At 32.6% G+C, this 14,778-nt stretch overlaps 2 protein-coding genes across 3 annotated transcripts; both read right to left on the bottom strand.

Moving 5' to 3' along the window:
- On the bottom strand, nt 1-10,033 carry LOC111701310 (polycomb protein eed-B). Its single transcript, XM_023472537.1, has 12 exons — nt 9,902-10,033; nt 9,390-9,474; nt 8,132-8,259; nt 7,532-7,690; nt 6,916-7,044; nt 6,113-6,187; nt 5,915-6,029; nt 3,346-3,440; nt 1,948-2,028; nt 1,714-1,791; nt 1,111-1,209; nt 1-570 (listed from the first exon to the last, which is right to left on the bottom strand). Exons 1-12 carry the CDS (start codon nt 10,009-10,011, stop codon nt 444-446), a joined length of 1,281 nt encoding a protein of 426 aa, XP_023328305.1. The 5' UTR covers nt 10,012-10,033; the 3' UTR covers nt 1-443.
- A 138-nt stretch (nt 10,034-10,171) lies between these two features.
- LOC111701311 (FMN-dependent NADH-azoreductase 1) lies at nt 10,172-14,715 on the bottom strand. 2 transcript variants are annotated; one of them, XM_023472539.1, is made up of 6 exons: nt 14,144-14,715; nt 13,445-13,528; nt 12,966-13,022; nt 12,680-12,865; nt 10,658-10,842; nt 10,172-10,321 (listed from the first exon to the last, which is right to left on the bottom strand). In XM_023472539.1, exons 1-6 carry the CDS (start codon nt 14,253-14,255, stop codon nt 10,241-10,243), a joined length of 705 nt encoding a protein of 234 aa, XP_023328307.1. In that variant the 5' UTR covers nt 14,256-14,715; the 3' UTR covers nt 10,172-10,240. The 2 variants fall into 2 exon arrangements, with proteins under 2 accessions (XP_023328307.1, XP_023328306.1); XM_023472538.1 differs by having other exon boundaries at nt 10,658-10,884.
- Nucleotides 14,716-14,778: the final 63 nt, after the last annotated feature.

Below are 14,778 nucleotides of genomic sequence, written 5' to 3' on the forward strand. Positions count from 1 at the left end.
TACATATTAGATATTTTATATTTAAAAAGTTTCTAATTAAAATGCATAAAAGTATACATAAAACGTATAAAACAATTGAACAGAATCAGGATGCTCTACAAACCGAGCTAGGGGAAACGGAGCAAAAGTTATTCAGGCCTTATTATCAGGATTTTTTCAGGTATTTTAATCCCACCTTGACCTACCAAATTTACAATTGGATATGCATGAGAACTATCAGAGAAAAACCTATGGTAGCTCGACTTAGAAACTAGGCTATTGACATCCATCACATTCCAAAATTATTGCTAATTTTAAGTTATAATTGATTTTGGGTTGAAAATCCTTTAGGTCGAAAAACCTTAGATCCGTTTGAACTAGATCAGTTAAAAACGCAATCTTATTAGTACTTGAATTTCATCAATGACACAGAATGTATATATAAAAGGTCATTGGCCGACGATTTAATTATTCTTGTCCCATCTCCAAACTGTTCCGTCGTCGCACACAGCGACAATCATGCTCCCGTCTTGCGACATCGAGGTTTGGCGAATGGTGCTGTTACACTTAGGATGGGTTAGCACAGAGCTTCTGAAAAATAAAATTTCTTAAAATAAATTATTTTTTCATAATAAAAAAAATTAGATCACAAATCCTAGAAAGCTCCTAGCCTAGACTAACCTGATATCTCCTGGACTAGACTAACCTGATTTCTCCTGGACTAGACTAACCTGATATCTCCTGGACCAGACTAACCTGATATTTCCTGGACTAGACTAATCTGATATCTCCTGGACCAGACAAACCTGATATCTCCTGGACTAGACTAACCTGATATCTCCTGGACCAGACTAACCTGATATTTCCTGGACTAGACTAATCTGATATCTCCTGGACCAGACTAACCTGATATTTCCTGGACTAGACTAATCTGATATCTCCTGGACCAGACTAACCTGATATCTCCTGGACTAGACTAATCTGATATCTCCTGGACCAGACTAATCTGATATCTCCTGGACCAGACTAACCTGATATCTCCAGGACCAAACTAACCTGAAATCTCCTGGACCAGACTAACCTGATATCTCCAGGACCAAACTAACCTGAAATCTCTATGATTAAACTAACCTGATATCTCCAGGGTCCTGAACATCTAGATCCCAAACATAAACCTTGCCAGTTCTATTCCCTAGAGCTAGGGTTGTACCGAGTCCGTCCATACTAAACCTAAACTCAACTTATTATTATCAATTTATCAGATCTCGTTAACGTTACAAGAAGAGGCGTTTACAGGATTTTGTTCAGAGGGTGCTAGCTTTTTAATTACATTCCAGATGGGGTTAAATCCTAATTAGAGGCTTAATTTCCCTTGGAATACCCCCTGCATTATGCATATGTTAGTGAATACTCTTTTACAAGAATGCTTCTAAAAAGACTAACATTATGTCTGAGATCTTAACAATCATTCTGTCATACTGTCCTTACTATCATATTGTATACAAGGCATGTTTCATTCTGTCATACTTTTATGTTGTCTTGATCAAGTTGTCATATTTCAATGTTTTAAAAAAACATTTTATTACATTAGTATTGTAAAATTGGTATTGAGTTTTGCAATTAAGGTATCGTGTTACCATGTTATCATTATTTTAGGGTATTATTGCTAGAGATACCAAAGTCATGTCTATTTCTTCGTGATTTTAACTAATCTTTAATAGTAAAATTGTCAACCTTATAAACCAGATATCGCAATCTTTAAGTTGTAGTTTGTGAATAATAGAGCAACCATCATCACCCCCAGTCTCAGATCTAAATTTTAAATATTATTATGCGATTATGATTATTATGATTATTTTGATTATTATGATCGTAAGATTAATTCTGAAATTTTATGGGGACTACTGTAGCATTAAAGGCCTACACTTTAAAAATTATGTATTCTCCTTAGAATCTATATGTTTATACCTGGATTCCTCAAGTTGACCGGGCTTCCAGCAGACAATACAATTCTCACATGATTTAGACAATACAAAATCTCCAAACCATCTAGAAAAGATTACAAGTTAATCCCACATTTTCAAATAAAATCATTTAACCATCTAGAATAGATTAAAAGTTAATCTCATATTTTCAAGGATATCATTTAACCGTCTTGAATAGATTAAAAGTTAATCTCATATTTTCAAGGAAATCATTTAGAAAAGATTACAAGTTAATCTTACATTTTCAAATAAAATCATTTAACCATCTAGAATAGATTAAAAGTTAATCTCATATTTTCAAGGAAAATCATTGAACCATCTTTAATAGATTAAAATTTATTCTCACATTTTCAAGAAAAAATCACCGAACCTTCTTGAGAAGATTGGATTTAATCTTAGATTCTATAAAGAGAAAAATCGTTTGAACATTTAGAGACGGCCTAGAGAGAGAAATTAATTAAGATGTTAAAGAATAGAAAAAGTATTGAGACTAAGAAAATGAAACCGCCAACCCATCAAGAAGGTTTACAGTTAAACCCATAGATAAAGATAGATTGCGCATAAGACGACATTTTTCATCTTGAAAGATATAAATGTACAGAGATGTTTTAAAGATATTTCTATTATATAGATTAACTAGGTCGGTTGTGAACATTGGCTGTTCTTATGTCATTGATTACTTGTGGTGTACATGAGTTCTGTAGAGAGAAATTTAAGTTAGTTGAGTCCTTCTCATGTCCTTCTTCAGTTCTCGTCAATATGATAATTTGATAATTTAATATTCTCAAAATAAAATTCACTCCTGAGTGGTTTAATAATTATGAAATCCATTGAAACACCAAACCACCCCGCTTATCATTGAAGTACACTTTGCCCCCTAGAAGTAAGAGTTCGCGGACTGTACAATTCTTGGTGATTTTGCGTACATAAGCTATCTATGTTTATTTATTTATCTATGGTTAAACCAAGATATATAGAAAATCTCTGTTACCATCAAAAGAAAATATTAGAATAAAACATTTTAAGATAGTGCAGATTCAGTTGCAATTACAGGGTTACCCACAAAGGATGAGACTGTAAAGTGTAAAGACGACTTGTAAAATAGGACAATATTATAATCTTGTCAAGGGCTAATTTAATGATTTGTCAAAGAAAGAAAAAGGTTTATGATTGCGGAGAACCGTGATTATAAGGAAACAGACAGTATAAAAGCTGCACAGTCGTCTCTGAATTCTCATCCTTTGTGGGTAACCCTGTGTATATTGATCATGTTTATGGAACGTTTTTATCAGGAATGGAATATTTTAACAGGTAAATAATTTTAAGAATATACAATTACATATATTACATAAAGAAGTGAAGAAAGGTTTGTATTTGTAACCTGCAAGAGTCTACGTAGTTGCTGTGTATATCTCGTGTACTGAACACAGGGAAATGAACAAGAACTGTTTTAAAACTAGATTTTACATCACACACCTAGAAACAGATAAATTATACAGATTAAAAAGAACAGGTAATATGAAAACCTAGAAACAGATAAATTTACATCTTCAAATCAAATCAGACTGTTATTATTATTATTATTATTAACAGACAACCCGGCATTCGGCAAAATAGGGGTCGGCGGTCCTACACCCATACTCCAATCTTGAGATGACTATACTAAATCAAGAATGAGCTGAGATCTTACGATGCTTATTTAGTTACAAGGATCAATGAACTGTGCAAACAAAAATAATATCTCGGTAATTAATGGATGACTGTCGTGTCAAGTAAACTATCGACATTAAACTGGAAAGATTTTATAACATGGATAAAAAGAATACCGGCATTCTTAATTAACTGCAAATGTGAAAGGCACCATTTAGAACTTGACTCAGTCTTGTTTCTTATCTTACAGGGTTACCCACAAATACCTTGATTTATTAAAATTTAAATAACTGAGGGTCGAATCTATTCTTTTGAAGTTAACGGTAGCAGGGAATAATTAGTGTAGGAAAAAGGCTGAGTAAATTCCATAAATTCGTCTCTGAAATTTAATCCTTTGATGGTAAACCCCTTTTAAAGTTTCGAATACCAACTGCATCCTCGTACCTTATATAAGAGTTGAACTACATTCTTGTACCTTATATAAGAGTTGAACTGCATCCTTGTACCTTATATGAGAGTTGAACTGCATCCTTGTACCTTATATGAGAGTTGAACTGCATCCTAGTACCTTATATGAGAGTTGAACTGCATCCTAGTACCTTATATGAGAGTTGAACTGCATCCTTGTACCTTATATGAGAGTTGAACTGCATCCTAGTACCTTATATGAGAGTTGAACTGCATCCTTGTACCTTATATGAGAGTTGAACTGCATCCTTGTACCTTATATGAGAGTTGAACTGCATCCTAGTACCTAAAAGAATTTGGGAAACATGTGCCATCCCAGCGATTTTGTACTGTGTTGAAGCTATTACAATTAAGAAAAGTACAGTAAGGGAACTTGAAAGGATACAAAATATGGTAGGAAGGTTTATATTACAAGTTCCCCCTTCAACTTCAAGAGCACTAGCCTGGATGGATGCAGGATTAATGCCTATGCAGTATAGAATTTATTCAAGGCAGTCCGGGTTTATATTTGATATATTTAAAACAAAAAATAATCCCACACTGTTAAAAATATTAAGGGAGCAGCTGGATAACCCGTCGGACCCATGGACTAAATCATGGAGGAAAATTGAAGCAATGGTGGGTAATATTTTCAAGTATAAGACGAAAAAGCTCCTACTAACCGCTGTTACACGAAAAGCAGTAGCATATGTAATGAATGTAAAAAGGCAACATTCAACCTTAATTACAACCCCCCAACCCTGGAATTGGTTTAAAATACAAAGCCATGTTAATGATACTAAATCAAGTAAAATTTTATGCCAAGTAAGAGGGGGTAATGCTCAGCTGGGCAATAGGTATAAAAACCGTTATGGATTTATTTATGATGTTTGCCCACACTGCGAGTTATTAGGCCTCAATATTAAGTTAACAGAATCTCATGTTATATTTGAGTGTCCAATAGTAGCCAAGCTCAGAAGAGATTTATACATTTCAAAATTTATGTCTGAGTTTAAAGCAAAAGGCCCAATAGCTAACGTCCGGGTTTTAAGAGCTTATCTTGGCGGAGATGGTTCAGCAGGACAAACCCTAATGGTAAGAGGTAGGAAGCTGGGTAAAATGATTGAATCATGGCTCACAGCAGTCCATGAACCACTTTAGTAACAAACATTCCACGCCATATTTACTGTTTTTAACGCTAGTTCTTATACTAATAAGTTAAAAAGTATATTTAAAGTGTTCCAGTATTACTGACTGTATTTAATTAACTCATTGGCAAAATGGAATGAAGGCACCTGGCGAATTGAAATGACGATCACGGCAATCCCAGTAAGAACATTCAAATTTGCAGGTACAATAAATTAAAAAGTTTTATTTACCGGTTCATTACTGAACTTTCCCTGGTCAGGATTACTTAAACCAACCAACGAACCAATCAATGGAAGTGTGTACCATATCCTGTAAGTGCTTACAAAGCACCCCCTTTATTTCTCCCCTAGTATCCACGCTTATCTGGCATACACACTGAATCCTAAAAATTCAGGCCAGATCTGAACCACTAGATCCCATATAGACCAGGGAAAGTGGCGGAGCTCAACCCTATCTTCAATGTGTTCCAGCCTACAGGTCGTAATACGTTGTCTGTAGGTTGATTGTTAATAATAATAATAATATGAGAGTTGAACTGCATCCTTGTATCTTATTTGAGAGTTGAACTGCATCCTTGTACCTTATATGAGAGTTGAACTGCATCCTTGTACCTTATATGAGAGTTGAACTGCATCCTTGTACCTTATATGAGAGTTGAACTGCATCCAAGTACCTTATATGAGAGTTGAACTGCATCCTTGTACCTTATATGAGAGTTGAACTGCATCCTGAATCTTCTGATCTCCAAAGTTCCATATTTTGAGGGAATGATCCATTCCGCAGGATATTATCTTATCTCCCAACATATCGAAATCAGCACTAGACAGAAGAAATTTGTTCAATTTTATTCCCAAAATTTAAAAAATCTTCATTTTCCTTTTTTCCGTTTTTTTAAAGTTTACCTGAGTACTTCGTCTCTATGCCCTTCTACCCCGCCGAATATAACAATATTTGCCTCTGTTTTCACATTCCATACTCTTAAATTCGAATAGAGTTAAAAACACTAACAGAAATTTAATATATTGTTTTTGGGGGAAAATAACAATAAACATTTTAATAGAAAAACGACTAACTAACTAAAATCAAGCTTAGAAGAGAAACTCCTTTCTCATTGGTCAAAAGTTTAAAGTTCTGACCAATGACAGAAGAAAGAATGAGTTTAGCTCATTTGACCGGTTAAAATTATTCCGCATGAATTCAAGAGTTGTTTTTGCTCTAGGAAGAAATATCAGAACTGTGATCAGGATTAGGACTTATACAAGGATTAACATGGGGATTGAGATGGAGATAAATATGAGAATTGGGCTTGGATCTAATTTAGAATAATAATTGAATTAACGCTTTGGATTAAAAATACGAGAAAGTACAGTTCGGATCAGGGTTTGAAGAAATGTGATTGACACTTCAATAATGAAAACAAATTATTACGCTAAAAACAAAAAAGACCGAAACTGAGTTGACCATGATCTAGGAATATACATTATACAGTCTTCGTTGTCGTATATATCAATACAAGGAAGACAACTTTGAAGCAGAAACACTTACAACAGCAGCTAAGCACAGAGAAATTTTCAATTAACAGCTTCTTTTTGTTTCCTTTAAACTTGTAATTTGAATAATGTTTGCTAGGAATCAAAGCATTATTACTATAAAGTCGTCTTCATTATTTGATATAATCGCCGATCACTGTATAAGGTTAACCTACCTCAAGGCATGATCTCTAGACACTGAGAGTAGAAGGTTTGGGTCTTTTGGATGGAACTTGAGTTCGTTCACGGCATTTCCATGACCAACAAAGTTTCGAACACATGTCATGGTTGCAGTGCTAAAAAGCCTGCAAAAAAAGCTCATTACAGAACCTAAATACGTACTTATAAGCTACCCTACATTTGTGTAGTGGAATGTTTAATTTACAACAGTACCTTTGATACCATTGCCTGATACAAATAAATGAAATATCCTTCTATTTCCCAGGAAAAAACATTATTTTCAATTGTTGTTTCTCTACAAAATTGACTTGCAGATTCATGCTACAGAGGCAGTGAATGTAATTGTCTGAATTTTCCAGGGATCAGAAACGACAATATCTTTAAAATATATTAGGTCTAAAGGGTACCATTGTGAATCGAACAAGCTACTAGTTTTAATAAAAGATCACATTAAATAACGTTTAAAGCCATTTTAAGTAAACAGGTTTCAGTAAAATCATACCACATATTTTAAAAAAACTAAGAAGTTACAGCTAACACTAGAAATTGAAGCGCGAAGCGCGATTGAAACATAGTAAATGAATAGGCAATAGGCATATAAGTTTCTCCAACCTGATGATTCCTCTAGACCCAGCTGCGGCTAGAACAGGACGTTTTGTCTCCGGGTCGTAGCTCCAAGCACAGGTATAAAAGTTTTCCTCTGAATCAGGATCTGCATAGCATTGAACCAACCTTACTCCGCCTTCACTAGCGCCCTCGTAAATTGTAACCCTGGAAAAAACAATCAGATAATTCCAAACCTTGTCTAAGGAACTGAATACTTGCCAAAAATATTATTTTCTAATCCCTAAATCTTTGCAACCTGATGAGGTAAACCTTTGATATTTCATACTATAAATTCTGTTAGACCAAATGTTCAAATTTAAAAAATTATCTAAGGTTTACACAATCAGGTTCCAAAGATAGAGATATGAGAATTAGAGTTTGTGCCGAATGTTTAGTTCATAAAAAAAGAAACTCTAAAAAAATTATAACTATTTGACAACTAAGATCAGAAAATAAGTGAGGGTATTTGCTGTCAGCATTCAAGTTTCAGTTCGCAATTTTAAGTTCTCAAGAGTTTACATGTACTACAGCTTTAAAACAAATTTGAGTCATGCTATAAATCCACTGTGAACCCTGTCTTCCATTCTGCTCCCCTCTCCTTCTAACCTATTATATCCGACAGTAGCGAAGAACACAGTAGACTCCGACGAAGACTGAATATGAGGGTTGATACTAACTCCATAAACTGGTTGTCCATGATCTTCTTTCCAGTATCCAGAAAATCTGTAGTTTACCTTAAACATTTTGTTTTTGGTCTTGTATAATGTTTAAAGGGATGTATGGTGGTTGAACTGAATATCAAGTATTGTGGACAAATTTTTTACCATTTATTTGATACTTATAAAACATTTATACTGAGTTTGATCGCAAAGTCGACGTTCAAAATCATGAATTTTAAAATTATGAAATAACGACGTCAAAAGAAGTAAAAAAAATTTTACAGTAAACTAATTAGTTGTTTAGGAAAATGTTGAAAAAATAAAATTTAACTCTTATCATCGAAAATAAGTAATATTATTCAATTATTAGTTTCTATAATCTATCAGTATTCACAACGATTTCTGCAGATTTTTTGGATTTTTTTTGAAAAGACACTTAAAGAATTTGTAGAAATCTGCGTACAAATTCATAGAAAATAAGAAATTCAATATAATGATGAAAACGAAATAACTGATTCTAACATTGATTTATTGAAAAATTTCTTTTGAGAAATACGTTCCTAAACAACCAATTTGTTTACTGTATAATTTTTTACTTTATTTTTCGTCGTTGTTATTTAAATATTTTCAAAAAACCGATTCTGAAAACGTATCCACCCAAATTCATGATTTGGAACGTCGACTTCGCACTCAAACTGAGTAAATATACGTCGTAGAAACGTTTTATATGTCTCAAATGAATCCTAAAAAATTTGTCCTCAATATTGCATACTCAGTTTAACCACCGTACATTGCCAGTCACTTCCTTTAAACTTATCAATTTTATCTAAAATCTGTATTTCAGCTTTACAGGGACTAATGATGTAATTTAAAATAACCATCCATTTATAGAGTGGCATCTGTGATTCACAACGATACACTGTAAACCTTTATCTGATCATGGATGAATGAAATATCCTAGTTTATCAAGCTGAAAACTGATAATCTTCCTATTTCTTACTCTGCACAATGTTTCAGCAGTCACTCAATAAATGAATTGCCACATGAAACTACGTTTGCAGCCCGTTTAAACTATGCACTGAACGCCATCAGGAAAATATGTAAGATCCTTGATCATAATTTTACGGTTAGAAATGTTTCTTTATCAAGCCAAGTGGGTTAATAATAATAATGTCTAAGTATATTCATTGAAGAAATACTCTTACTTTTTGTTGTTTAGCAGCGACATTAGCAGCCTGTTTAGTGTTCTTCTTCTTCCTTTTCAGTCCCGCCAGGGTCGGTACTTTGTCCCTAAAATAAGAAACCATGGCTACGTAGTACTTTTCTATCCAATATTTATTAGTTTTGAAGAAAGAGGGGTTTATGAAAATATAATCTAAAACCATCAAATAAAATAATAGTTTTGAGGTTATTCCTGTTTTTATGGTCTCCACAAAATATATAAATTCGTCGATAAAACCAAAGAGATTAAAACAAAAAAGGGGTTTGCCTGATTAAATTGTCGACGAATCAGAACAGATTAACACGGAATAAAACGAACGGAATAAATTTCTTTAATTTTCTTCGAATTATAAAGTTTTCTCCTTGGATATAAGGATAAATATTTTTAGCTAAGCGCTATCCTAGACAAAATTCCGATCTCTGAAAGGTTACCAATAATCACAATTAATCCTGAGTAGAAATATCATATCAGGCTGGAGCTGAGGATGTTCTCTACCTGTGAGAGAAGCTGGTTGTTGATAAAGAATCCTTCTCCTCGTCCTCCTCCTCTACTTCCTCTTTGATATCAGACACGAGGTTGACCTCGCCGTCTTTCTCCTTCAACATCCTCTCTGCAACACAGAATCAGTCAAAAATATTTATTTGAAACTAAATTTTTATTATAAATTATATTACATTTGATAAATAAATCATCAAATTTTTTTGGAAACATCTATATTCATTTTAAAAATAAACAGATGGAACACCATGATTTCTAATCATTAAGTAAAGATCTTTTACAATTTATTAAGAAATAAACGATCGCTTAAAACATCATTTAACATAGAATTGAGTGCTATAAAGAAGTTGCTTCTAGAATTTTGTTGAGCTCTGTCGCGCATTTTTTTGCTTCTTTCTCCGTCCACTCCAAACAGTCCTGAAATAAGTCAAGACATTTTACTTCCAAAGATTGAAAAACAAAAAAGAGAAAAAAATTTAAACAAGCTTAAACTAAAGGATGTTCCAATAAACACTAAACATGAAAAATGACAAACTTTCTGTAAAAAATGGTTGCCGTAATCGTAAAGAAATTATAATTTTCGAATATTTTGTTTGTATTTAATAAATCAAAACATAAACTAAATTATTTAAATCTCCAGTAATTTATGATACTTTTTCAAGAATTATACTTGTTCACTGTACAGTTATATTATACAGAGCGACATGTCGATTTCTACATTTCAAGACAATCATGTTTTAGTGTGTTACTTACTGTTTTGCTCCTAGACGCAGTTCCCTGGATAAATATTGGGAAGAACCTCGTAAATCCCATCAGCGCAAAAACCTGCTTAAGATACGGGTTCAGGAAATCCTGTATCTCTTCTCCGGGTCCGTACTCAGCTCCGGCACTGGAGATTACAACCAAGATCCGTCCTGAGTTCTTGGTCAGAGAAGAATCTGAGGAATCATTGAAATTAATTCCAGGTTGAACAACAATATCTAGAAAATATAAACTTTAATACAATATTTTTAAAGAATGTTATTTAAAAAAAGAACATCTTTTGTAAAAATCTGTTAAAACTTTTTCGTAATTTATCATTTTTTCACATGTGTCAGTTTACAACTTTCAATATCTAGAAATAAACCCTAATAATTTATCTTCACCAAAATAACTTTTAATACAAAGTTTTTCAAATAATGTTATTTAGAAGAAGAACACCTTTTTGTAAATATTCATCGATTAGACATTTTCAAAACTAAATACAACAAATATTAGTTTACAATACTACATTAATCAATAATCAAGTTGTATTTAAAATACTAGATACATAAAATATCAGTTTACAATATTACATTTATCATGCAACGTATTTTTCAGCATCAACGAAAAAACTTCAGTAAATGCACAAACGTTTAAATAAAAACATTTAGGACATGTTCTGAAAAGTGATAATGCAATGACCATAGATTGCGATAAAAAACGAGCTATTTTCATTTCAAAAATTCATTCCCTTAACCAAGAATTTTCTTTTAACAGTCCTGATGTTATTTTGAGACTGTGTAATATTTATTGTTGTAGGTTTTATGGATCTAGTATTTGGGACTTGAGTTCCCAATGTGTTTCAAAATTGTATACAGCATGGAACACTGCTATTAGAATTCTTTTTAATGTACCTAGAGATACGCATAGGTACTTGATTGAAAGTATTTCACAATGTTTACATGTAAAAACTATGTTAGCTAGCAGATGTGTGTCTTTCTTTGAGACTATTGAAGCAAGTTCTAAGCTTTGCATTAGATTTCTTTCTAATTTATGTAAAAATGACCTTAACACAGTTCTTGGCAGAAATTTATTTTCTATTGCAAATGATTGTTCTGTAAATCCTTCGGATCTTAGTAAAATGTTAGTTAAGAAACAAATGAAATATTTTGATGTCCCATTAGAACATGCATGGAAAGTTCCGGTTTTACAAGAACAATACTAGAATGATTAATTTATATGTTGAAGGATTCGATGATTACGTAATAAATGAAATGATAAATATGTTATGTAATGAGTAATGATCAATGTTGTCTATTTGTGCATAATTTTGCATATTTTTCTCTTTTCTTTTGGAAACCTGTATTTTCAAAAATGTATTTAAACAAATTTAAACTACACCATTTATATATGTATTTATATCTTTGTGTGTGAATAAATCTTTATAATAATAATAAAATAAGAATTTAAGACTATCCAGATCAGTTTGAAGGTTTATAATAAAAAAATCCGGAAAACTCTCTATGGTCTAGTGTGAAGAGATACCAGTTCATTTATTTATCAGTCTTTATAGGGAACCCCCCCCCCCACACACAATTTATTTCTCAAAGAATATTTTTATTTTTTGACAGCGCTACAGGGTGTACCATTGGAATGGAAGGATGATTTAAATGTCGTCTTTTTAAACTATTTTTGATTAGGTATGGCCTCTTAGAATTTGCTTCGCCTGCTCGAGTCTAAAAGTTAGTTGTTTGTGTTTTGATTATACTGCAGTGAAAACGTGAAAATTCCTTTATACATACAAATGACATTTGTCCCTCTTCACCGTTCATCTTGCAAAATTAACCCGACACTCTCATGCTGTTTTAGTGAAAATTGAAAAACTGCTTTTTATCGTTTACATCAAATATAATCCAGCAGACATAATTATATTGTCTTTTAGATGTTAGATGTTAAAATATTAATTCGTAAAAAGACGTTCTCAGTCCTGTAGGTAAATCAAACACTTAATTTTGATAGGAAAGTTGACATTACCTATATACTGTTTCAGAACGTATGGTATTGTATAATTCCACATTGGAGTTGCCACCACCACAACATCCATACTGTTGATTATCTCTGCTGCTGTTAGGACCGGAGCAAACCTATCCTTGTCCTCATCCGTCCCTTCTCCGCGTAGTAATTTTAGCTTGGAGAGCGCATGATCAATTTTGTACGGAACTAGTAAAGGACTAATTTCATAAAAAATTACTTACGAAAAAACTAAATAAAAAGGAAATTTAGATAGATATTTTTTTAAATTGAACATTTAGGTCCTTTCCTAACTGTTCCGTCCATAATTTTACTTCCTCTACTGCTTTCTCTCGTTGTAAATTTTCTTAATAGAACAAAAGCCTATTAATAGATGATTAGTACCAGTGTGTTCAATATATATGATAAAAAAGGGATCTTGCAGAAATAAATTATATATGTAACCGTAGACGTAATTTAAAATTACATTTAAGAATGCATGAGATATCCCGCATCTTCTCCTTAAAATCTTTTGTGGTTTTTTAATAGAGAGGTTTGCGCTTTTCTTCATCAGAAACAATTGGGTAAATTGTCAGAAGTAAATACTTTTCAAGCTAGGAAAACGAGGATATCAAGCACAACATTGTTCAGATTAAGATCTACAAGGTACCACTGTGAATCGGGTGTGCCTCACATTTTTAAATGAAGAGTTGCTTGAAATTAAAACTACTGTCGTCCCCAGAAAGATAACAAGAGTTATATTAAAGATTTCAATAAAGGGACTGTTACCTAAAAGAATTCTGGCTCCATGTGAAACTAATGAGGTAGGACTGTGTGCTGCATTCAGGTACAGAATGTGTGTTTTAGAGTCATCTAAAAACAAAAATCATTATCTTAGAAACATAAAATTATTACNATTTGATTTTATTTTAGGAATTTCGATCACTAATTAGGCGTGCACCCAAAAAATTGGAAGATTTGAACCAAAAATGAAGGCAGGGCCCCCCCCCCCCCTACATCAAATGTGCCAACTCCACCATCCCCTTTGCAACAACAAAAAAATCATTTGCAAAATCCAGTTTTCTAGTAAAAATACTTGCAAAAAAAAAATGTCTAAAAAGGACAAAATATACAATTTGGAAAGCCATTGACGATGCCTTCGCAAAATCTTAAATAATATGATTAAAGGACACTTAATTGTACTTGTACAATACATTTGAAAGAAATACCACCATTCATTACCGTTAATAAGAATTAAAAAATACTAATCAAATCTAAATTTTATCTCCATTTTATAAATAAAAGGCTAAATGTTTCTTCCATGGATCAAACAGACAACAGCGAATTCCGACACAAATTAAGTCTACGATTTTTGGACCCCCCCCCCCCACACACCTCCCTTTAACCTGGGACTCTCTCTCTCTCACACATGTTTGCTCATTACCACCCCTGAAAATGTTAAAAACAGACAAACTTTAATTAATTTACCTTTTTTAATATGTTGAAGGTGTTCAAACCCAGATTTAAACATGGATTGTCTGCGAACCCCGGTCCAACTTAAACATCTGGTAAATCTGCTTTGCACTAGACATTTTATCATGATCCCTTGATCCCTAATCTGAAACCTATAAAATGCATTAGAATCAGTACTTGAATCACAATGTTACAACCGTAGAAATATGACAGAAAGATCTAATTTTATAAATATAAAATGTTTCAAGTAAACAATATTAATAATACGTAACAAATACTTAAAATATATATTAATCACAGATAAAAAGTGGTTAGAAATTTTGGAACCTGGAGTGTCATTTGGGTATTTTACAGGAATGTTTTTAGAAATATGAATTTTAAAATAGATGAACCCCTAGACTTACAAATCCCTTTTACAAACAATAAAAAATTATGTGAAAAAGCAGATCGAATAAAAATGCATTATTTTCAACGTAAACATGTGTAGAACAAAAATAGAAATAAAAGCAAAAAACCATAAAAAGGACTTTGATATGTTTTGTTATAAGAAACCAGCACCAAAAGCAGGGTAATGAAAAATATGATAAATTAAAATATGATTGCCAGATAAACAGATGCCAGTTTATTAAACTTAAATTTACTTTTAAACA

This window comes from Eurytemora carolleeae, unplaced genomic scaffold, assembly GCF_000591075.1.
Source record: "Eurytemora carolleeae unplaced genomic scaffold, Eaff_2.0 scaffold452, whole genome shotgun sequence".
NCBI classification, from domain to species: domain Eukaryota; kingdom Metazoa; phylum Arthropoda; class Copepoda; order Calanoida; family Temoridae; genus Eurytemora; species Eurytemora carolleeae.